General features: G+C 45.8%; 1 protein-coding gene across 1 annotated transcript in view; it reads left to right on the forward strand.

The window, feature by feature from the left end:
- Positions 1-26,422, forward strand: part of PLEKHA2 (pleckstrin homology domain containing A2) — a 100,890-nt gene that overhangs the window by 19,887 nt on the left and 54,581 nt on the right. The window contains 2 exon segments of the mRNA XM_040414749.1: positions 1,931-1,979; positions 3,660-3,757. Coding sequence (XP_040270683.1) covers positions 1,931-1,979; positions 3,660-3,757 — 147 coding nt within the window.

Raw genomic sequence — 26,422 nt, forward strand, 5'->3', positions numbered from 1 at the left:
ACTACAACTCCCAGCATACCAAGCTGATATAATGTGATTGAAGACATTACAGGAAGGAGGTATGAGGAGAGGACTACAACTCCCAGCATGTCCAGGTTATTATTATGGGATATCAGAGCACATTAAAGGAAGGAGGTATGACAGGACTACAACTCCAAGCATGTCCGATTTAATGTGATAACAGAGCACATTACAGGGAAGGGGTATAAGAGAAAAGGACTATAACTCCCAGCATGTCCAGGCTGTTATTATGTGATATTGCAACGGGCGCCTCCCCCTAGGGCCCTCTATGTAATGCCACCCAGGTATAGGAATGCCGAGTGGTATAGTGCGGCCTAAAATGTCTCTTTATGTGTGTCACGGTGCTCCTACCTGGATACGACTGGACCCCAGACTTTGGCTCCGAAGCAATAAATAGGGGAAATAATTGAGGGATTTGAAAGAAAGATTGAGTCCAGAACAGCAGCTTTACTTGAATAAACGTTCATCAGAAACAATCTTCAAGCTTTGTCTTGGTCCCAGCAGGCTTTAGCATTAAAACTGGCAGGTAAACTCGACACTACTACATCTGTTTCTCTCTGGCTCTACTGTACTGACAGGCTGGCTGTATAACTTTGCTTCTTCTGTATGCTGCACTTCTCTTCTGTAGTTTGTCTTTACATTAGGCCAGGGAACTATGCTATCCCCTGCTATGGCCTCCATGGCTAGCAGAGCTCAGGGTGCTCTGGCTCGCTTGGGCACATCCAGCAGAGACGTGTCCCCTGCACACCTGTCCCCTAGCAGGGGATAAGCTAGACTGACTCTAACTGGAAACTTCTGCCCCACCCTTCCTGCAGGAAGTAAGACTCGCCCACTTCTCCGGTCACATGAATGACCTCCCTGGCTGTGACGCTCTGTGCTGCAATTGGACAGCGCTACAGCCAGGGGAGAAGGAGACGCCCACAGAGAAAGACCGCCTCTCCTCCCCATTGCACCAATGCTCAGTATTAGCATACTGAGCGCAAAATTTCTGTGGGGCCATAACGGGGCGCAAGAGCGCTATTTAAAAACAAGCAGGCAGGGTGGCAGCATCAGCAGGGGGTACCCCGCAGGTACAGATATTTATCTCACTTACTACAAACCAATGAAACGTCATCTTTAACACTTCTCCTCTCCACTGCTGAGCTCCGGCCCCTCCTGCACTAATCACATGACAGTGACATCATCACAGGTCCTTAACACTTCTCCTCTCCACCGCTGAGCTCCGGCCCCTCCTGCACTGATCACATGACAGTGACATCATCACAGGTCCTTAACACTTCTCCTCTCCACCGCTGAGCTCCGGCCCCTCCTGCACAGATCACATGACGATGTGATCACAGGTCCTTCAGCTCTTGTACTGTAGCAGATTAAAGTGGTTGCCCAGTGGCAACCCCCTACCTTAAAGACGGACATATATGGTCACCCTATGCCAGGACTTATTATAACGGAGACACCATGTGTCGGTACATGTAATATACAGGGTGGCCCACGGAAAAGTATCCCGCCTCCAATATCTCCAAATCAAAGACCTATAGGAACTGAAAGCTGAGCTCTGATTGGTTGCTATGGGCAACTAAGACTGATTTACTATTAGGAAGTATGATTTGGAGATATTGGATGCGGCCTACTTTTTTGTGGACACCCTGTAGAACCATAGGAACTGTGTATGTTGCAGTGCATGGGCTTTGAGATGTGTGTGGCCCCTGGTAGAGAACGTGTATGTTTTCACGGATATCATGTTGTCATGGGGACGCAGCCATGTTGTCACACTATGGCGGTGTGTTGGGAAGCAGAGGGATTACCATGCCCCTTTAAATGTATCTCTCACCAAATCATATCCGATTTTCCTTATTACATTATCCATATTTAATACATAAGTAACCCTGTTCTGGTTTTCTCTTTATGACAGGTCAGCATTGCTGCTGCGAAACAGAAATCAAAGCTGACAAATTGCTTTGGTGAGGAAATCTTCCATTTCTATATATTATTAACCCATCGCTTCCTGTTACTTTGCTTCTCTAAGGCGCTGTTCACATATCGTTTTTGCGGTACATCAAGCGTATACATTTTTGAACAGTAAAAACATAGTGAAAGGTTATGTTTCTGGACGTCTTATTTGACAGAATGGTGTAGCATACCCTGCAAAAAAAAAAAAAGTGGAGAAATATTTATTTTTTACATCGCAGTCAATGAGAGGTGGATGGAAACGCAAGGCGTTACATTTCCATCCAATAAACATATCCGGTTTTTTTTAGATGACGCCTTCAAATCTTTATTTAAAAAAAGAAAGGTTTCACAAAAAAAGTTAACCTTTTAATTTTTTTAAAAAGGGGACTCAAACGTATTGAAACGTCAAGCATTATAAGTTAAAAAAAAGGAAAGATAACCCAAAATTGCATATGTTTTGGGCACGTTTTTTTTTATGTTAGTTTTAATGTATATGTTAAACATACAGTAAAAACAAGGGTGAACAGAAGTACCGCCATCCAGATGTCCTCATCATCATCATCATCCTATATACATTGTACTTGTCTACTCCTGAGATACCAGGCGTGGTACACAGTGTGGCAGAATCACTAATCCTGTAGATGGCGTAACCTTAGAGTAATGGTCTTGGCCTGCAGCAGATTTATCACAGGGGCTCAGTCTGGATGGTACATGTGGAGCAGGAATAGACATTCTACTCTGACTCTGTACCGGCGATTGGTTGGCTTACTATGAGACTGAATTTTACATCGGAATTGTGGATCTATCTATCTATCTATTATCTATCTATCTATCTATCTATCTATCTATCTAGCTATCTAGCTATCTATCTATGTATCATCTATCTATCTAATATCTATCGTCTGTCTCTCTCTCTTCTATCTATCTATCTATCTATCTATCTATCTATCTATCTATCTATCATCTATCTATCTATCTATCTATCTATCTATCTATCTATCTATCATCTATCTATCTATCTATCTATCTATCTATCTATCTACCTATCTCATATCTATTGTCTGTCTGTCTCTCTCATATCTATCTATCTATCTATCTATCTATCTATCTATCTATCTATCTATCTATCTATCTATCTATCTATCTATCTAGACAAACACTAGCACTGGGCAGCACAGCAGTTTCAATGTGTAGATATGGAGTGCCAGCAGCTGTGGGGGCGATCCACCTCCAAATAATCAATAAAGGAAAAAAATTCCACGGCACATCCAGGTCGTAAAATCAGAATAGTTTCCTTTTATTCACCAGGCAGCGACGTTTCGGTCCACTTGCTGGAACCTTTCTCAAGCATTATTTTTTTCCGCTTATCTATCTATTTCATATATATATCTATCTTCTATCTATTATCTATCTATCTATTTCTATATCTATCTATCTATTATCTATCTATCTATCTATCTATCTATTATCTATCTATCTATCTATCTATCTATTATCTATCTATTATCTCCTATTATCTATCTATCTATTATCTATCTATCTATCTATTATCTCCTATTATCTATCTATCTATCTATCTATCTATCTATCTATCTATCTATCTCATGTCTATCTGTCTATGTATCACCTATCTATCTATCATAATTATTCTTGCACAATTTTTTTCATGGATCTTTCTTTATTTCCACCAGTTATCAATGCTTTATCACAAAGATATTTTCTTCAAGCCAGTGACCAAAAGGATCTTCAGGGATGGGTTGATGCCTTAAACGCAGCAAGTAAAATCACAGTAAGTAGCAGTATTGGCTTCTTAAAAGCCACATGTTTGTATTCCATGTGTATAGCCGCCGGTCCTTCACCCACTTCTGGCCGCCATTATCGCTAGCATATAGTGTTTCTCCAGACTTCAGTCTGGGCTCTTGGCTTCTCAATAGAGTGATTACCTCCTCTCATAGTTGTTACTTCCTTCCTCATTTCAACTCTTCAAAGAAAAAAACAGTTTTTCCTATAGACATGGTTCTTCTAATATTTTTTCACCATTTTAAGAATAAAAGGGGTTATCCCATGACTAATGTAAAAAATGACATCATATAGATTACATGACAACCTCTTTCTAACAAAGCTAGAACCAGCCCTGTACCTCACATGGATCCAGAGATCTCCCCATTCATTGCTCTGCTAGATTTAGCTCAAGGGGAGTGTCTTATCTGCTGCAGCTCAGGAGGCGTGTCTCAGCTCTCCCTATAACAGCTCAGGGGGCGTGTCTCAGCTCTCCCTATCACAGCTCAGGGGGCGTGTCTCAGCTCTCCCTATCACAGCTCAGGGGGCGTGTCTCAGCTCTCCCTATCACAGCTCAGGAGGCAGTTGAAGGATGAAACTGAGCATGTGCGGCCTTCTCAGTGAGCAGGTCAAAGAAATAAGAAAAGAACAAACAGCAGGTGGCGCTATACAGATACATTATGTTGAATAACTCAGTGGTTATGCCAAATTTTAAATTACATGCAATTACAAAAGTATTCAGATCCAGGTGCTGGTTTGAAAAATGTCGAATATTTTTCGTGGGACAACCCCTTTAAAGGGGTTGTCTCACTTCAACAAATGGCATTTATCATGTAGAGAAAGTTAATACAAGGCACTTACGAATACCTAGTGTTATTGTGATAGACTGCTCTTTTCAATGGAAACGACCACCTTGCAATCCAGCAGTGGTGGTCGTGCTTGCACACTATAGGAAAAAGCAAAGATAGTCTACCTGTGTTTGGAAATTTTACGCTACTTTGATTAGGTTCTTATAACATGGAATTCCTAATTATTGGTTTATTACAGTAGCGGAAAAGAAGATCTGGAAAGTTTATTGCTATTGAATTGAGATTGACTAAGGATAACCTGGTGGTGGTGCTTGGTCAGTGATCACACAACTAAGGTGGTGCCCCTGCAGCAGGGTAAATGTTGAGGTAGGGTCACATTAATATTGGGTGGCATCTCCCCTTGCTGTGGTACAGGCTGCCACTCTGGCATGGTAGCGGTCATACAGATGCTGGATGTCCTCCTGTTATATGTCATTCCGCGCTCTTTCAGCTTGGATCTGCAGTTCATCCAAAGTGGTTGTTTGCTGCTGTCCATTGCCTCATCCAAGGAGATCTGGCAATCGAGCTGGCCAGTGGAGCTTCTGGATACCCTGAAGAGCACACTGTATGGCGAGTGTTATCTTGGTGGAACACCATGTCTACTGAGTCAAAAAAGGGAGCAGGGCAGGTTCCACAATGTCCTTGACATACAGAAGGTTGGTCAATGTTCCCTCCACAAATGCCAAACTGGAACAGCCATGGTAGCTAATGGTGCCCCACTGTCACGGAACCATGAACCAGACGTACAACAAGAGATAAGTGAAAATAAGAAGGCTTTATTGAAAATAAAGCTGTAAAGCAAAAGTCCAAACGAATGGTGAAACCGAAGCAGAGTCTTTGAGAGGCCAGAGATCAGATACCAGAAGGGTAGTCAGACGAAGCCAGGATCAGGAACCAGCAGGGTAGTCAGACGAAGCCAGGATCAGGAACCAGCAAGGTAGTCAGACGAAGCCAGGATCAGGAACCAGAAGCAACAGCAGTCTTAGAAGCATGTGAACACAGGAGGACCAAGCAAGGAACTGAAGCCACAGACCTCCTATATATATGAGCTAGGCATCCAGCTCCTCCCAGTGGGAAGGAGGAGCCGCAGGGTGGAAGGCTACAAGAAACCCAGAAACCAAGATGGCCGCCAGCACATGTCAAACGAAGGAGAACAGCAAGAAGGTAAGACCATGACACCCACACCATGACACCTGGTGTTGGCCCTGTGTGTCTCCACACTATGCATGATGACAGTAGGCACTCTCCAGCCCTCCTGTGAACTCTGATGCTGCCATCATTAGTAGTACCTGCCTTCAACACTAAACTGTTTTTTGCCTCCAATGGGATCTCTTGCGACACTAGTGCAGGCGCTGCTGAAGAGGTCAGTGGCGAACAATCTAGTGGAGTGCGTGAATGCAGTCCTGCTTCAAGTAGATGGTTTCTTACAGTCTGTGAGGTCATAGCAGAATCAATTTTTGCCGCCGTGACTTTCAGTGATTGATCATCCAGAACCCTCTCTATGCTTATAAGTTCACTCCTCTGACCACTGTCAACACCAACGATGCCCTACAGAAGCCTCTAATCTAACGCTTTACGAGATTTGACTGATGGACCATTCAGCTTCTTGATGTCCCATTATTTGGCCCTTTTTGAATGTTTGTTCATTGCACAAATGGTTCACACCTTCTTCTATCAAGTGTAGTGAACACTTCAACAGTAGAGAGAAGAAAAACTGTGCTGTCAGACAAAAACAACAGTGATGCCAGACAAAAAAAAAGTCTGTGGAGCATCTGTATGTAAAGTAAGAACCTTGGAACTTTGGTCACTACATGTAACACCCGCCAGCACTGCTATATTGTAAAACAGGCTTTTTATCTTAACTCCCTCTAGGTGATCTTTTTTCTTTTTCCGTTGGGATAGTTGTATCTCAGATATTTGATATGTATATAAAAAAACTTTTCTAAACTGCATTCCTCAAGATTGTATCAAAGCAAGATGCCTCAAGATAAAACACATTTCAGAATTTTCATACTTTGTGCATTACCATTCTTTACCTTGGCTTACTACTTTATATGTCTGTATAATCTATTATGGGATGGTTCGTATACAGTACATGGTCCTTGCTGAAATCGAACTGAACCTGACTATAGATCTACTCAACAAACTTGACCTTTCTATAGTTCATGGATTCAGTAATAAGTTTGCTACATAAAAACCTACAACAAAAGATTTTCTTTTTTTTTGCTTTGGAGAATACCTTGTTGTGTCTCCCAAAAAATAAGCTGATCTCAAAGAATCACATTGCTTAGACTTCCCTATAATTATTGGGAGAATCTGTCTGCAAGTGAGGTGTGGAGTCTGCAGGATCCTCCCGTTCTCCACCATGGACCTCTGCAAAAGAAGTTTTTACTTAACTGGGTCAGTATCACAAGAACAAACAGGTGTGAAGATCCTAAAGTTCAGGCCAGGAGTCAAAACCAGGAAACACATGGAAGACTAAGAATCCATAGGTCATAGATCAAGGCAATAGCCACAACATTCAACACCTGTAAAGTTCTAACCGAACCTAGAACACCGTAGAGTTACTTGGTATCCAGTCCATTTCAGAAGAACCACATCATGTCCAGATGCGGGGGCGGATTGGCCATAGCCCTTACAGGGTCTCCTGGGCCCTCCTCATGGGCGGCCAGTGGAAGTTTTTGGGGATGTATTTTGTGCGCTGGCAGTATTTAGTGATGCACTGTGGTATTTGGCTCTTTTGGGGTGGTATTGCTGACCCTGCCTTCCATCAATTTGGACCCAACTACAAAACTGGGCCCCTTTTAGTATTTTTCCAGGGCCATTTTAAGTTCCCAGTCTGTCCCTGTCCAGATGTTATCACTGAGTCACCACCTGCAACGTCTCGGCTCATTTTGGAGGCTCTAAAAGTTCATATCAGTTCAAAATAACAGTACCGTATGCCATATGGAGCCCATCCCAAATTAGATGTGAACATGGAAATGATCTGTATTATTTTACTTTCTTGCATGATCTTTACACCTTCGAAACCAATCCCCTCCTAAAAACTGATAGAACAACCCCTGTACTAGAAAAAATGGGCCTGCTGCAGGCATCTCCATTTATTTAAAGTGTTGCTCCAAGGAAAACGCGTGTCTGGCAGCTACTTTAACAGCCAGTTTTAATCATCTGATCACCTTGGGGGGCATGGGGTTGACCTCATGGGACTAAAACTCTTTTATGTTGGCCATGGAGTCTTAAAAGCAGACATTAGGCACACAGATCAATTGGCCAATGCGGAGGGAAAGAAAATAAGCCAGATATGATTATAGTAGACATAGAGACAGATCAGTGTGGGGTCAAATGATGAGACTCCATCTATAGCAATTATGAACGGGTGGAGCGTTGTGCCCCTTTGGCTCTTTTGCTTGGCTCCTTTTGAGGAGCTGAATATAGGTAATATACCATATATCTACCTGCAAAGAAAAGCCCTGCAATCCCTTCATAATTGACATAGATGGGGTCTCATTGCTTGACCCCCACTCACCACAACTTCTGATATGTCTCTGTGTGTGTTATAATCATCCACTGTTTCTACTTTATACCTCAAAGGGTATAATTCATCAAAGTTTTAATTTCTAAGGCTGCTTCACATCTCCATTTCGGAGATCCGGCTGCCTGTGCTGGCGCAAATGCCGGCTGTCGGCCGGACAAAAAAACGTTGCATGGCTGAAACCTGGCATTTGTGGTGGAAATCGACTGGACCACCGCTTGACCTCATTGCAATCAATGAGGATCTGGCGGTGAAGTAGAGGATCCAGCAAAACCAGATCTAGCGAGATCCGGCAGGCTGCTCTGTGCCAAAACAGCCTGCCGGATCTCCAAACGGAGATGCGAATGTAGCATACGTATTGTACGGTTTCAGTGTCTACTTTACATTCTCCAACCTGTGGCTGTCCAGGTTTTGAACCGCAACTACGATCCCTTCAATGTGCCCAATCCTAGCATGAACCCTCCTGTAAAGATGCTTGGTCATGATACACAAGGCAGCTAGTCCTGCATGTGACAGGACAGAAGAAATGCAATATAAGAAGAAGAAATAGGGAGAATAGGAAGTTGATGACTTATATATTAAAGGATCAAGGTTCTCAGCAGCACAGAGAATTTCCGGAAATACCCTTGTTGATCATGTGGGAGGTGTTAACCAGTCCACTTGTGATATGGAGTGTGGGGATTTCCTCAATAAGGAACATCACAAGCACCAGATGTTTTGCAGAGGAAATATCCTACTCCGAAGAGGCGCAATATTAATGGCTCTCTCACTTGAAGCTGTAAGCCATGTACCAGGGTGGGCTCCCCAGGATACAGTCACAAACAAGGAAAACAACTCCACCACCAACTTTTGCCAAAACAGAATTTTACTTAAACGTGGTAATTAACACAACCACAAATGCTGAAAACATACAATAAATTTACATACACCCAGCCCAAAGGCTGAGACCCTTGTGCTGCACAGCGCGGCACACTCCGATGGATGCAGGAGGAAAGTGTGGTAATTTACCTACTGGCGGGCATGACTAAACCGCCACACCTTACCTGTTATTACCTTCAAAAAACAAGAATAACTGTATGGGTGTGTGGTAGGGGCTAGCCCGCACAACAGCTTACAATCTTACAAAGCTCTACAGGATTCCCCCTCCACATTTGCGGACAAGAATAAGCATTTTCTATGATAGCGGCGGCATGTGTGGTCCGCAAATTGCGGAACGTACATGGGCCGGTATCTGTGTTTTGTGGATCCGCAATTTGCGGATCCAAAAAACACCACGTTCGTGTGAATGCAGCCTAACCTGAGTAAGCACCAGCTGGGGGTGGCCGGAGTCAAGAAAACATCTGAGCCTGCTGCGCTCCACAGCAGTTAATGGGAGCTATGCAAACTGCATAGAAGAGCACACTATGTTGTTTCTGGTAACTCGGGAGTGTGCATACCTCTATTCATTGGTATGGAAACAGCAGATGCGCAGCCAGATTGACCATTTCCTTAAAGTAGCACTCCCCCACAATTTTTTTTATTTTCTGACCTGTTAGAAAGGTACACAATGTAATCTATATAGAAGGTAATTTTCTTACCGGTGACTGTATTTGTGAGTTATAACCTCCCTTCTGATCCTCAGCTGTGTCATGTGACCAGCACTCTGACTCTCCAAATAACGCAGCTTCTTATGTGTGGACAGGAGGCCCGTTTCTCTGTGTATTCCTATGGGAGCCTCAATGTCAGTCTCGCAGGAATGAATAGAGAAGTAACTGACTTCCTGTCCTGTGTCAGTTGGAAACGAGAGTGCTGGTCACATGACACAGCTGAGGATCAGAAGGGAGGTTATAACTCACAAATACAGTCACTGGTAAGAAAATTACCTTCACCACAGATTATATCATGTATCTTTCTAACAAGTTAGAGAATAATTTTTTTTGTGAGAGTGCTAGTTTAAAAGGAACCTGTCACCTCCAAAAACCGTCCCAAACCGCCAGCAGTACCTGAGAGTAGCCCGCAGTGTGTTTATAATGATCATTTTCTTTCAGCAGTCAGATGCGGCAAAATCTCTGAAAACGTTCTTTTATCCCCTGCCCGCGCTATTTTCTAGTCACGCTTCAAGTCAAGGTAACCGCACCTCCTTCCTGCCCCTTCACCCGTGACTGACAGCCGGGAGTTCGGCAAAGCCAGCCGAACTCTCGTGCATAAGCACCGTCAGTCACGGGCGAAGGGGCAGGGAAGGAGGCGCGGTTACCTTGACTTGAAGTGTGACTAGAAAATAGCGCGGGCAGGGGATAAAAGAACGTTTTCAGAGCTTTTTGCCGCACCTGACTGCTGAAAGAAAATGATCATTAGAGACACACTGCGGGCTACTCTCAGGTACTGCTGGCGGTTTGGGACGGTTTTTGGAGGTGGCAGGTTCCCTTTTTTTCCTGCCCTCTCACTGCTCCAACCATGACACTGGATCGGGGTATAGTCAGATGTATCACTGCAGAGCAATCACACCTAGTGCAGCAAAATAACCGCAGTACAGTTACAGTATTAACACGACAAAGCGACACTCTTACACACCCATGTGACTATGTCCTGGATGTGAAGAATGTCATATAGGTAGGGGAATAGAGACATTAAAGAGCCCCTGTGCCGTCTCCTGACATGTAGTAACTCCTCGCATTCACCATGTAATAACAATTCGATGATGTGCTATTCCTCTATTATTCCTGATAAATTGTCAACAGTCCGCAATAAAGATCCACCTGAGTGTTACCAGTTGGGTGGGTCCCTGCACCCTGTCTTACACGATTGAATCCATGCTGCCAAGGTTAGACATTGCATGGACCCACCCAACTGGTAACACCCACTTGGACCTTCACTGCCAGCTGCTAGTAGGAATAACATAGGAATGGCACAATATAAAATCATAAGAATAGATGCTCCGGAATTATTATGACATGGAGGACCGTCAGAAGAGGTGTTGGGTCTTCTTTAAAGGGGCTGCACATCCACTTCTATAGGGGAAGGATGCAGGGTTCCCCGCAGCACAGGGAATTTCAGGAAATACTGCTGCTGATCGTGTGGGAGGTGATGACCAGTCGCCTCATGTGATTATGTTAGTGAGCGCAGTCCTGCATGTGACAGGGACTCTGCCATCATGTAATATGAGGAAACAGAGGAAAGTGGAAGGAGCAGGGGCTGCTTCTGTGAATACAATGCCATAGTGAAAACGGTTCATATTTGCAATTTACAATTTGTATATAATCTTACACAACCCAATATATTCAGAAATATTAAAGCGGACTCTCTTTATAAAGTCAATCTTGAAGAGACATGTAACTAGGACACAGGATCACTGCATGTCACATATACGTTTTATCACAAACCTGGTATTCCTGGTCCGCTCGTCTTTCTGGTTCAATAGTTTTTTTTATAGAGTTTTTCATTTCAAATGGTTAAAGAAAGTACATTACAGTTTGATTTGTTACAGTGTCAAGCAGAATACCATTATAATCAGGTGGTCAAAGGAGAATATACAAAATTAGGGAACAACACGCAATTTCCGAAATGTCAAGGTCACAGTGTAGTCCTATGTGAATATATCCTAACATGAGTAAAATTGCAGTATTTTAAGCTTATTTCATAAATTTTATTTATTCTAAAGCACAAAATAAAAATTTTAATGAGATAATTAAAAAAGAACACCGATCAAAATTAGAGAGCACTTTCAGATACCTGCAGGTTATTGGTGTTAATCTGGCAACTGGTGCTAATTTCCCTAATGATCTGACAAACCCTATTTACCTGGCAGACTAACTTTCTAGTTTTCACTGACTTTGCCAAAATGGTGTGCTGTTCCAAAGTGACTGAAACCCTCCGGCAGCAGGTTGTCCAGATGAAGGCCAAAGGGGTGACCATATCAGCCATAGCAAGAGAAGTTGGTGGTTCCAAGTCTGTGATTTCTAGAATATTGTATCTTTACAACATCACAAACTCATTCAAGTCCCCCAAGAAGGCTGGTCGCCCTCAAAGAGAGGACAGGATAATGCGGAGAATCTCCATGGGTAATCGTTGGAATTGCTCGCCAGTTCAGCACTGAACAGGGTAAGGGTCTGTCTCGTCATACAGGGTCTCGACGTTTAGGAGCATTTGGACTGAAAGCCCACTCTGCAGTGACCAAACCTCTCATTAGCAGAAAGAATCAGAAGATAGACTCACCTTTGCTGAGGAGCATGTTGTGTGGACAGAGGAGAAGTGCTCCAGAGTTCATTTTAGTGATGAAAGCAAGTTTAATTTATTTGGGTCTGATGGGAACCATTATGTTCGTTGACAAACTGAGGAAAGACTGAACCCAAAGTGTGTAAAGAAGTCAGTGAGAGGTGGAGGAGGAAGTGTCATGGTTTGGGGAATGTTTTCTGCAGCAGGAGTTGGACCTCTCATACAGCTACATGGCAGAGTGAATGCAAGTGTGTATCAGAACCTTCTTCAACCACACATGGTTCCTTCCTTGCGATCATCACTCAATCAGCCAGTGATTCTCATGCAGGACAATGCCCCCCGTCACACAGCAAAACGGGTAAAGAAGTTCCTTGAAACTGAAAACATTGAAACAATGAAATGGCCGCCCAGAGTCCTGATCTAAACCCAATAGAAAACCTCTGGAAAATCCTTGGTGACAAAGTTATGGTCAAGAAACCCACAACAGTCACAGAACCGTTGAAGAGACTGGAAGAAGAGTGGAGCAAAATCCCACCAGAGCGAGAGACGAGTGATGTCCTGTGGCCGCAGGTGTGCCGAAGTCATTCAAAGCAAGGGCCCGTACACTTCCTACTGATTGGTGACCGTTGTAACCTTCAGAAAATTTAGTTAGGGCGCTTTCACACTTGCGTTTTTCTTTTCCGGCACCGAGTTTCGTCCTTGGGGCTCTATACCGAAAAAGGACTGATCAGTTTGGGGAGCGCCCGACAGCCTATGGAGGGTGATAAGAGACTGGGGGTACTTCCTGATCCCCCTTTGCCCCGAGTAAATAATGGGGTCATGGCCCCTTTAAGGGTTTGTGAGCAGAGGCCTTCCCATGATCCAGTGGGAATGGGGCGGTGCTGAGGGGCTATATATTCCTGGGAGTGAGCGTTTCACTTCCTCTTGACGGTGGATGTGCTGGTTGAGGTACCCCTTGCCGCTGTCATGTCCGCAGGAGATATGGCCCTGAGGGATTCCCTCCTTGCGCGCTTTCAGGAGGAAGGAGAGGGGTGGCTGCGGGCATTCCTTGGGAGCCTGCACTCCCCTTTGCCTTCTTCTACTCCGGCCCCTCTGCCTGTTGTTATCACTGAGCCGGCGGTTCCTGCCGCCGGCTCTGCCTGTCGTTCGGGGGATCGGCGGTCCGCGCGGCGTTCCCGCCCCCCGGCGCGGCTTGGCCATAGCCCCCCTGCTCCCATTGCAACCCATTGCAGCGGTCCCCAGGGCTCTCCTAGGTCTGGGGAGCGCTTACCTGTTCCTTCCAGGCGCCGTGGCAGGTCGGGCCGCTCCGGCGGGCGGAGGGATGGTGGGCGGGCTCGGCGCAGCGCTGTGGCTCCTCCCCTTCCTCCGTCTCCCGGAAGTGGGTTTACGGCTGGCGGCGCGCTGAGTACAAGGAGTAGTATGGGAGCCCGGGAAAGCGCGATGGGGGAGGAATTACCCCCTACACCCCCCTCCTCTCAATTATTGCCCCCTCCGGTTTCTGTAGGGCAGGGGATGTCTGTGCCGGCGGCGGCACCTCTGTCTGGGGACCCAGGCAGTGGGTCGCAGAGCGTCCTGTTGGCACCCCCTCGCATTATGAACACCCCCCCGCCCCCTCCCTCCCAGATTCTACCTGTTGATGTGGTCCCCAGGCAGAGGAGACGCAGGGAGGTCTCTGTCTCTCCCTCCTCTTCATTAGAAGATGGCAGGGGTGAGCGTACTTATCGCAGGCGTCCGTCCCGTCGCCATTCTAGGGCACGAGGGAGTCGGAGACGCTCCAGATCCTCCAGGTGGCGTTCCCCCTCATCTTCGGAGTTGTCATCGGGCGCATCTGAGGAGTCTGGTAGAGTTTCACGGAGCAGAAGAGTGAGGTCAGCGCCGAGCTGTACGTCCAGGGCCCCAAGCCTGGTTCATCCGATGGTTCAGAGTCAGGCGGTTCCCGTGGAGGTGCCTTCTCCGGTGGTTCCTAGTGTTCCGGTTGGTGAGTTTCAATTTGCTGGGGCATGGGGGGAAAGTGGTTCTGTGGCAGGTATGGAATCGCTGATGCGGGCTTTGTTAGAAAAATTGCAGGATTCCCCAGCCCCAGTAACGGGCCCAACTCCTTCCCCTGTGGCTGCGGGAATACATAAGGAGGCTTTTTTCTGCGGGGTTACCCCCTTGGGTTCACATGTGGAGGAGTCGGTTAAGGAAAAGATTTGGGCTAATCATTACGTAGACATATGGTCCCTTATTTCTGTCGATCAGCATACAGTGGATAGGGAGCGCAGGGTCCTGGATAAGCCGTATGAGCGTAGACCGAAAGTGGCCAAAACTATTGGGAATTGGCTTCAGGCGTTTGCGGTTTTGGGATGCATCATGGGTCAGCGACACCCTGAACGATGTTCAGAGATGTTCGTTTATGTGGATACTGTTTATAGTGCTTACAAGTCCCACGGGGGCAGCGCATGGTGGCGGTATGACGAGGAGTTTAGGAGGCGCCTTGCCCTTCAGCCTGATGTGGGTTGGGGAGTAAAAGCGACTGATGTATGGCTGCGGCTCATGTTGTCTCAAAGACAACACCCCTTTCAGAGCGCGGCCGCCGGTGCGGGCACTTCACAGGCCCATGCATCGGTGGCCGTCAGACGCCCAGGAGTGTGCTGGTCGTTCAATGAAGGGAATTGCAAGTACGCAGGTTCATGCAGGTTCAAGCATGAATGCTCTGTGTGTGGAGGCTCCCACGCCGGGAATAGGTGTTCGGGACAGACAGCCAGACTTAGTAAGTTTCCAGCCCAGAGTGAGGGTAAGGACCCCGGTGAGCGTGGACGCGATGTCCCCGTGGTTAGACAGGTACCCCGATAGGCAGGCTGCTTCTCAGATTCGTTCTGGTTTTTTGTTGGGTTTCTTTATCCCGTTTGTTCTCAACCGGTCACCTGTTTTTAGTGATAATTTGAGGTCCGCCAGGGATCATCCTGAGGTGTTGAGGGAGAAGTTAGCTAAGGAGGTCGAGTTGGGCAGGATTGAAGGCCCGTTTTCTTATATCCCATTTCCTAACCTAAGGGTGTCCCCGTGGGGTGTGGTTCCGAAAAAGGAGGTTGGGAAGTTTCGTTTGATTCATCATTTGTCTCATCCTAAGGGCTCCTCGGTGAATGATGCGATTCTTCAGGAAGAGGCATCTGTTTCTTACGTTTCATTTGACAGGGCGGTCTCTCTGGTCAGAGATGCAGGTAAAGGGGCCCTTTTAGCTAAATCTGATATTGAGTCGGCATTTAGGCTCCTCCCTGTTCACCCTGATTGTTTTCACTTGTTGGGAGGTTGTTGGGAGGGGCAATTTTACTATGACACTTGTTTGCCGATGGGGTGCTCCATATCATGTCATTATTTTGAGTTGTTTAGTTCCTTCTTGGAGTGGGTGGTGAGATTTGAATCCGGGATGTCGTCTGTGATACATTATCTAGATGATTTCCTGTTTGTTTCCCCCAGCAGCGGTGGGGGTTGCAGGTACTTGTTGTCATTGTTTTTGTCCTTGATGGGACGGTTTGGGGTCCCTATTTCGGCTGAGAAGACGGAGGGCCCGGTCACGTGCTTGTCCTTTTTGGGGATCGAAATTGATACGGTTGCTATGGTTTTTCGGTTGCCTGGAGATAAGTTAGAAAGGGTATTGGAGTTAATTGAAGGTTTTATGTCAGTTAGGAAGGTGACGCTGAAGCAGCTTCAGTCTCTGTTGGGTTTGTTGTGTTTTGCATGCCGGGTCATGCCTATGGGGCGTGTTTTTTCCCGCCGGTTGTCGTTGGCCACAAAAGGGGTGTCCTCTCCGGGTCATCATATCAGGTTGACTAAGTCCCTTAAGGCGGATCTGCGCGTGTGGCGTTCCTTTTTAGATGGTTATAACGGCCATACTTGCTATATTTCCAAGGAAATCGTTAGTTCAGAGTTGTCATTGTGGTCGGATGCGGCCGGGTCCTGCGGTTTCGGTACCATATTGGGTAGTGAATGGTGTTCCGCTCCTTGGCCGGAGTCGTGGAGGGAGTCTGGTTTGTGCAAAAATCTGACGCTATTGGAATTGTTCCCTATTGTGGTGGCAGTAGAGATTTGGGGAGAGCGGTTAGCTAATAAGCACGTGTGTTTTTGGTCTGATAATCTGGGAGTTGTGCAGGTGATCAATCGTTTGTCTTCCTCTTCTCTTCCGGTGTTGGCGTTAGTTCGTCACCTGGTTTTGCGGTGCCTGGATTATAACATTTACTTTCGGGCCCGTCATGTCCCAGGGGTAGATAATAGAGTCGCTGATGCTCTCTCTCGTTTTCATTGGCAGGTCTTCCGGGAACTTCATCCGGAGGCGGACGAATGTGGCAAGGAGTGTCCTCCGTTCCTGTGGCGTCTGGTGGACAGCTGATGTCGCTTATTAGCTCCTCGGTCGCGCCAACTACGTGGCAATCTCATGGTAAGGCCTGGGCTGAGTGGTTGTCGATGGTGGGTTCTAGGGACGTGTCCTCTCGTGAAGATATCCGGCTGGAGGTCACGGTGGAATGGTTGCTTCGTTTGCATTCTTCAGGTGTGTCTTCCCTTGTTGCACTGCGGCGGCTGTCAGGGGTGGCTTTCTTTTTTAAATTGTGTGGTTGGACGGATGTAACAAAACACTTCGTGATTCGCCAGGCCATGCGGGGCTGGCGGAAGGCGTATGTAGCGCGTGAGTCGCGTCGCCCGTTGTCATTTTCTTTACTGTGTAGGTTGATTGTTTGTTGCGCTAGCGTTTGTAGATCGGCATATGAGGAATCTCTTTTTGCTGCCAGTTTTAGTGTCGCTTTCTTTGGTGCATTGCGTGTTGGGGAATTATTGGCTCCGTCTCTTAAGAAGGCGGGTGGTTTGTTGGTGCAGGATGTAGTTTTAGCCAATGACGCCCTTCGCATTAGGGTCCGCCGGTCTAAGACGGATCCGTATGGTCGCGGGGCGTGGATCCCGCTTCTTCCTGTTCTGGGTCCCGCCTGCCCGGTGAGTTTGGTGGGGGAATTCATGAACAGAAGACGCAATGGTGCTAATTTCTTTTCGCATGAGGATGGGACTCCGGTGACTAAGTTTCAGTTTACGGCTGTTTTTAGACGGTGTCTTTCGGAAGTTGGTGTGGATCCGAAGGAATTTGGCACCCATTCGTTCCGCATTGGGGCGGCTACCGAGGCTGCTAGAGCGGGTTTGCCTGAAGCGGAGATTATGCGTATTGGTCGCTGGCGTTCATCTTGCTTTGCGCGATATGTCCGGCCGGATTTGCTGCTTTAAAAAAAAATAAAAAATAAAAATAAAAATAAAAAAAATAATAATAATACAAGCATGGTATTTATAATAAGGGATAATGACGGTATTTGAAGAATGTCATGTTAATGTTCAGTTCTTTTACAGGCGTGGTTATATTCTGGTGGTTCTTCTCTAATGTTGTTATTTTTTCAGGTGCTGAGCGTCCAGCAGTATGGATTGTTGGGCACTCCTACGTATTTTGGGCGGCACAGCGGGCCGAATGTCGGCCTGGCGGGCGCAATCTTGGATTCCGGAACGTGGACGTCCTGTGGAGAGGTGTTCGGGGCCTACGGTGGTCACAATTACTCACGGAGGTGGTCGAGATTGGTGTACGTTCGGTGGGTCCGGTGATCTTGGTGATCCATGCCGGGGGTAATGACCTATGCCATTTACGAGTGGCGGAATTGTTGACGCTTATGCGTTCGGATGTTGAGCGTTTTCCGTCATTTTTTAGGGAGATGGTCCTAGTGTGGTCAGAGATTGTCCCAAGGGTTGTGTGGCACGGGGCCCGGGATGGTGAGGCTTTAGAAAAGGGCAGGCGTACGGTGAACGCTCGGATCTCCCGGTTTGTGCGTTCAAAGGGGGCAGTGGTTGTGCGCCATAGGCAGCTAGAGGGTGACAACCGGGCGTTGATGAGGCCGGATGGTGTTCATCTTAATGAGATTGGTCTTGATATATTCTTATCGGGTATTCAGGATGGAATTGAGCAGGCCATGTTTTTGCTGGGTGGTGGTCGGAGCCACGTGTAGGCACGAGTCTCCTCCGTGGCGGTATATAATTCTGTATGGAGTTTGGTTATGGCACAAGGCAGACTTGCCCGCTGGGAGGCCAGCGGCCGGCATACTGCGCCATTTACAGTTATGGTGTTATGATTAAATAAAGTAAGCTGTGGCCGATCATCACCCAGCATTAAAAGTAAAATGGTTGTCGGTCTCTTATTTAAGGGAATGGGTTGTAAGTAGGCCTGACCGGGTGGCCCATCCCCCCAGGGGTTTTATCCCTATTTACCAACAGTCTGGGGAGCGCCCGACAGCCTATGGAGGGTGATAAGAGACTGGGGGTACTTCCTGATCCCCCTTTGCCCCGAGTAAATAATGGGGTCATGGCCCCTTTAAGGGTTTGTGAGCAGAGGCCTTCCCATGATCCAGTGGGAATGGGGCGGTGCTGAGGGGCTATATATTCCTGGGAGTGAGCGTTTCACTTCCTCTTGACGGTGGATGTGCTGGTTCCCACCCGCCCTCCCCGAAAAGGTTGATGGTTTTGATGTATTGCATCCGTTTTCCTCACGCGAGGTATTATAAAAAAAAAAAAAAAAAATTATAATCAAAAAAAAAAAAGAAAATAATAATAATAATATAAAAGAAATAAAAAAAAAAAAAAAAAAGGAAAGAAGGATGATGATGGAAATATAAATGATGTTTTTGACGTTATGAAAACAAGTCACAGCTGGCGGTATATAATTCTGTATGGAGTTTGGTTATGGCACAAGGCAGACTTGCCCGCTGGGAGGCCAGCGGCCGGCATACTGCGCCATTTACAGTTATGGTGTTATGATTAAATAAAGTAAGCTGTGGCCGATCATCACCCAGCATTAAAAGTAAAATGGTTGTCGGTCTCTTATTTAAGGGAATGGGTTGTAAGTAGGCCTGACCGGGTGGCCCATCCCCCCAGGGGTTTTATCCCTATTTACCAACAGTCTTATCCCCATGCTTTCTGAATGGAGAGAAACTGAACGGCGTTTTGGATGGAGGAAATACAGCAGCATGCTGCGGTATTATCTCCGTCCAAAACTCCGGATCAGTTGCCGGAATGCCGGCATTAATTTACATAGAAATGTATTAGTGTAAAAATACCGCAATGCCGGATCTGTCCTTCCGCAGACCGGTAAAAATGTGGAAAAAAAAATAGAAACGGATCCGGTCTTGCAATGCATTTGTGAGATGGATCTGCATCCGGATCAGTCTACAAATGCTGTCCGTTTGCATGCAGATTGCCGGATCACTGCCGCAAGTGTGAAAGTAGCCTTAGAATCTTTCTCTGTGCTACAGTCATTGCTGTTCTCTAATTCTAATCATCAGGTTTTTTGAAAAATAAAGGTTTTATGTTGATATACTTTGATTATTTTGGAAAACACTGTTCTAATGGCATGGTGTACCCCTTACAAAAAATCCTAAATTAAACATAAATTGTTCTCTAATTTTGATCGCCAGTGTAAGTTCCAATATAATACAATTATTCAGATAACATTTTTTATTTTATGTCATCTTTTAAACACTCTTTTCCAAAACTATGTTCCCACTGCTCATACCACCTCTCCTCCTCCTTTGTTGGGGTAATGTACCAGGATTCAACACAGTGCAACGTTTTAGGCTAAATGCACACTGTAGGTCATGCACATTGTATTCTATGAGAATGCAGATTATTTTCCGTACGGATTTTGACCCGCGGAGCGGATTTTAAAATCCGCAGCAGGTCAATTTATTTGATTTCTCCTGACCGGATTTTCTCCATTCACTTCAATGGGGAGAGTAAAATCCGCATGAGGAAAATCCACACCAAATCCGCATGTATATCCGCACCAATCGACGCGGATTGTCTGCACGGATTTCTTTGTGAACACCTGAAGATTTTAGTGCAGATTCTCCGCACATAAATCCTGAATGTGTGCATTTACCCTTACAGCGAGGTTAGGAGTGAGGAGACCGGTCTGGAAGTGGACGTATGTTCAGTGTGAGAGTTCACACTACAGTTATTTGGTCAGTTATTTCCATCAGTTATTGTGAGCCAAAACCAGGAGTGAAGCCTCCTCAGAGATCAGTTCTAATTTAAAGATTTTCACCTGTTCTGTGTCTTCATTCAATTCAATGGAGCCGCAAAAGATGCGGACAGCACGCGGTGGCCATTCCGCGGCCCTGCAAAAAAGATAGAGCATGTCCTCCTCTTGTCTGCAATCGTGGACAAGAATAGGCATTTCTATCATAGGGTTGGCCGCGTGCGTTCCACAAAATGTGCCAGTACCAGTAGTGTTTTGCGGATCTGCAATTTGCCGACTACAAAACACTTACGGTCGTTTGATTGGACCCTTACTGATGGAAATAACTGAAGTGTGAACTCAGCCTGACATCCCGATCTGTCAGAAGAACATTAAAAAAAAAACTAATCGTGTTGCACATTTGGCATCTAAGGCAACTTTCACATTAGTGTTTCTATTGAGATTCGTCATAGGGTCTCAATACCGGAAAAAACGCTTCCGTTTTGTCCCCATTCATTGTCAATGGGGACTGCACGTAACTGAACAGAACGGAGCGTTTTCATACCGGAGAGCAAACCGCTGCATGCTGTGGTTTTATTTCCGTCATGGGATGCGGAGCAAGACGGATCTGTCATGACCCCCAATGCAAGTCAATGGGGACGGATCCGTTTTCTGAGATCGTCTTAAAAAACGGATCTCAGTCAATGTGCATAAGGCTACTTTCACATTATCGTTTTGGCATTACGGTTTAGACATCCATCAGAGGATCTCAAAACTCGGGACAAAGCGGTTTAGTGCCAATATAATGTGAATGGGTATGCTCCGTTCAGGATGCATCAGTATACATTCCGATCCGGTAGCATTCAGTTTTGTGACTGGACACAAAACCGCTGCAACCTGCGGTTTTGTGTCCGGTCATTGAAACAGAACAAACCGGATCCTTCACTAAAAACAATGTAAGCCAATGGTGCCAGATCCGTCACCCATTGACTTACATTGTTTTTAGTGACGGATCCGGTTTGTTCCGTTTCGATTTAACACAACCGCATCCTAATAGAACAGATGCATCCTAATGTGTTAAATCAAACGGAACCATTTTGGTACAGTTTTGACATCCTCTGCCGGATCTTAAAACCGGAAACCAAAGCGCAGATCTGAAAGTAGCCTAACTGATGCACAGGATCTTTTTTTTTTTTTTACAGGATCCAGTTTTTTTTTTTCTGTTCTTCTGACGGATCAGAAGAACGGAAAATGAAACGGAGATGTGAATTCTCCCTTAGAATTTCAGGGAACCATGAGAAATAGGGAACGATCTACAGTAACACAATGTCTGCGGCCTTGTCTTTCAAGAGTGCAGCCGCCGCCACAGCTCGAATACATGAGGGAGACGCCTCCATTACGGGATCCAGTCTACCAGTTTTACATACGATATGGGCAGGGCAGGTAAAGTTCATTGCTGCAGGAGGATTATCGGGCCTACCATCAGGGCAGATTGAGAAGATACAATTACAAGAGGCCTCGCACTGACAGATGGATGATCTCTCTGCGTGGTGTTATTATATACTAGTTTATACGGATTATTAGTACCCTAATGAGCCTCCATTATCCTGATATCAATAAATCCTCTCCTGCATTGTGCTCTGGTGTAAGGTGTTTGGGAGCGGCGCTGACTTCCTAATCTTCTCAAGAAGGTGGATTGTCCTGCCTAGGACATGCACGTACTTGAGCGCTCTTTACAATGTGTGTATCTTACAATCCATAAATACTACCGGTATCATACTAGAAGGGAATAAGCCCTCACATCAGTAATGCCCCCAAAACCCCAGGTGCCAGGGCAGCATCCCTGCAAGGGTATTTGGATAAAGGCGAAGCTTCAGCAGGGTTTTATGATGAAGAATCATTAAAGGGGTTGTCTCATCATAGACAATGGGGGCATATCGCTAGGATCTGCCCCAATCGTCTTATAGGTGCGGGTCGAGAACGGAGCCTCGCAAGGTGGTGGTTGGAGGACTTCGGTCTGGCCATCACCAAGCCGGCTCCCCATAGAAGTGAATGGGAGTGTACCGCCCCCGCTCTCATTCATTTCTATGGGGCAGACGGAAATAGCCCTCGGCTATTTTCGCCGGCCCCATAGAAAATGAATGGAGGGACGGCTGCGCACGCGGGGCTCCGTTCTCGATATAGGTGTGGGTCCCACCGCACCTATAAGACAATGGGCCATTGTCCATGATGAAACAAACCCTTTAAAGAGTACAGTAACTAAACCTTTATAACAATTTTTTATATGTTGTCCCTAATCCCCTAATAAAATTATTTCTAATATACTTTATTAATCAATTTTGTATTTTTCTTATACGTTTACTTCCCTGAAGCGCACCATTCACTGTGCGCTTAAAACTCGGGTTCTCCGTACACTGCTGACGGCTCAGCGGTGTACAGAGTATGGAGTACACATTTTATGAATGGGGCAGCAGCAACGCTGTGAGTATGGGCGGGAGCACACATTGCTGCTCCTGCCCCTGCCCCCCTGAAGGATTACTAACTCCTGGCATAGCATATGGGTACCCTGTACACTATGCCAGGGTTAGCGGAGCAGCTCCTGCTTCTGCCTGCTCCGCTAAACTAAGAGCTGACCTGCAGTTCTCTTAGCTTAGCGGAGCAGGCACAGGTAGGAGCCCGCTTCGCTCAGCTAATCCTGGCATAGTACATGGTTACAGGATACCCATGTGCTATGCCAGGAGTTAGTAATCCTCCGGGGAGCACAGTCAGGAGCAGCAATGTGCGCTCCTGTCCGTACTCCCTGTTTAGGCGGCCACATTCATAAATTTCACAGTCCGTACTCCGTACACTGCTGAGCTATAAGTGGTGTACAAAGAACTGAGTTTTAAGCGCACAGTGAATGGTGCGCTTTAGGGAAGTAAAAGTATAAGAAAAATACAAAATTGATTAATAAAGTACATTCGAAATAGTTTTATTAAGGCATTAGGGACATCATATTAAAAATTGTTACTCTTTAAGAATATCATAACTTAATACCGGATGCCATTGGTGTATCCATACCTCCCAACTTTTAAAAATCCCAAGTAGGGACAATAGCAGCCAATACTAAGCCATGCCTCTAACTGTGCCCAGTCACAGAAGTTCCCCCTTCACAGTAGTTATGCCCACATTGAGCCCCCTCACAGTAATAATACCCACATTGTACACCCTTCACAGTAGTAATGTCCACATTGGGCCCCCTCACAGTAGTTATGCCCATATTGAGCCCCCTTCACAGTAGTAATGTCCACATTATGCCCCCTCACAGTAGTAATGCTCACATTATGCCCCCTCACAGTAGTTATGCTCACATTGTGCCCCCTCACAGTAGTTATGCCCACTTGGTGCCCCTTTACAATAATTATGCCCACATTGTGCCCCTTTCACTGTAGATATACCCACATTTTACCCCCACAGTAGTTATGAACCCCTTTCAGTAGTGCCACCTCCATTAATATTAAAAAAAAAAAAAAAAATACTCACCTACACGTTCCCCCGATGATCAGAGCACATTATGCGCACCCCAGCAGGTATTATGCAGACACATATCGTGCTGCATGGCTGTGTAGAAGGAGCACAGAGGCTCCCAGGTCTTCACAATCCTCCTACACTACCCAACAGCGCGATGTGTGACTGCATTGTGCCTGCTTTACCATTGTAATAAACTGTCTCTGCGTGCTAAGGACATACCTTAACCCCCCCCAAGACGCCACCAAAATCTAGGACTGTACCACTAGATCCGGGATGGTTGGGAAGTATGGAGCACATTACAAGGAAGATGTAACTTACCAGGGCACAGTACACCTTGCTTCACTGCACGTACAGAGTATTCACAGCGAGGTGAAGATTGGTCCCCTTTGTTGTTGGGCCCCATCTTGCTTGCTATCCTGGTAGTTATGCCTATGTTCCCATGTTTGTAAGGATGGGCATGTTTGCTGTGGGCAGTTTTGAGGTTGAGGAAAGAGCGCATTCAAAAAAGGTTTTTGAGTTGGAGGTGGTCGGGCTTGGGTGGGATCAGAAGTTGCCCTGAGGCAGCAGACTCTGGTTTTGGAGTTGAGTGAGATGGGAGAAATCTGATGAATTCAGTTTTCTCCATGTGCCAATTATCCCTCACTTCTGAGGTTTCTTTAACAGTGGCGTTGGACCTTCTCAGCTGCTGGACCCCATCGGAACTGCTCTTCCTTCCACCTAAATAATGTTAATTGGTAAAGTACTAAAATTTCAATATAGAAGGGTTGTCTCATCAGAGAGGCTCTCAGTCTTAGCTCAAAGAAGGATGTGGAGGTCCAGTGCTAGAAATCCCCCTCTGTTATGTCAAAATACCCTAATGGGGTAAATAGACAGTAGTTGCGTTCATGGGACAGTCTCTTTATGTTGGCCTGTATGGCAGATATTCAAATAATGATCCACTATCTGGAACCATTGCTAAAAACATCTACATTTTTTGTCCGTTAGACCATTTTCACACCATTACTGTGATAGCAATCATTACAGTAGACATTGTAAGAGATGATTTCTATGCCTTGGTGTAATCCTAATGATTATATTCTCCTCCAAACAAAACCATTCAGTTTACATTTGATGCAGCAGATCTTAACTTGTTCAGCCACCTGGCAATCAAAATAAAATTACAAGTGCAACAGCTCTGCAGATGACGATGGAGGCTACAAAGCTCCACTGAGCACCATTTCCTCTAGCAAACCCCATAAGGGTATAAACATGTCTGCTCTGCCCGCGCCAGCTGCTGTTTTTGTCTTGTTCATACTCTGCTTCGCTGCATGCCAAAAATAAATGCTCAGACACCAGTAACGAACTTGTTGTTTCCTACGGTTTACTACCCCTAGAGTCTATTAGAATGCAGTATTATTATCTTATCTTTTACGTGATAGCCAACGGCATGATATAACCCATGGAAAAATTTTACCTATAATAAAAAAAATTGCCTGTGGAGAATATTTCATGCCTGTTGCGAGACGTTATCACAATGGACGGAGCTGACTTTGGAATGAATATTTCATTATGTAGTGTGAATACCCTGTGCATCCATTACAATGATGAGGGGGTGGACTCGATCATAGCTTTTGTACCTGGACCTAGAGATTTAAGTTTCTCTGGTCTCTCAGGACTTCTTACTATATGGAAGGGTAGAGATGTGGTGTACTTTGGTCCCACAAGAGCTCCTCCTTGAGAAGCTAGTAAAGGCTGATGATATGTCAGGTAATCGTGCTGGATGGCGCCATGTTTAGGTAGTGTACATGGAGACTGCCATATATCATGTGAAGTCAATATAACAGTAAGGAGATGACCCCAGTTATAACTTTTGTACCTGGCGTCAGGAACTTCAAGGCTTATCTCTAGTGCCGCAGGACCTCCTGCTACAAAGTACTGCGGACCTATCCTGCACATTGCACAACGTAGTCATGCTGGATGGAGCGCAAGAGTGCACATAAAATATATGTAGACCACAACTCTCATGTAAGGACATTAAAGGTGGGGAAGCTTCTCGATCTACCCTCCTCCTTTTCCGATGAGCTATGTGGAGAAATGGTTAAAAGAGCTGGAATGGTGGGGAGTGGTGAGCTGCACGTTTTTTAAGCCTCCTGCTCTATGTATAGTCATGATATGATTGGGGAGTCATGCTGTCTATTAGAAAGAGTGGGTTGGTGGGGAATAGTGGGTGGCATGTTCCAGGTTGCTTTTGAAAGTTTAGATGTTGGGGGAGAGTCTGATATGTTGGGGTAGTGGGTTCCAGAGAATGGGGCTTGCACAGAGGATATGTTGGAGATGCTGCTTTATGTAGAGCCTTGTGGGAAGCTCTCTTCTTGTAGTGTATAGAAACTGCTCTATGACCAAATTGATGGCCTCCTTTACAGCTTTTCCATTTTTTGGTTCTCTGACCCTATTGGCAAGTCAAGGAACATCCATTCCATACGCATACTTACTCCCTAGTCCTTTATCACTTCTTACTTTTTGAAAGAAAGTACCGGTATTTGGAACATTTATATATTTTTTTTAAATGTATAGCACAACAGCTGGTGGGTAGCTGTTTGGCTG

Source organism: Bufo bufo, chromosome 1 (assembly GCF_905171765.1).
Source record: "Bufo bufo chromosome 1, aBufBuf1.1, whole genome shotgun sequence".
Classification (NCBI taxonomy): Eukaryota; Metazoa; Chordata; class Amphibia; order Anura; family Bufonidae; genus Bufo; species Bufo bufo.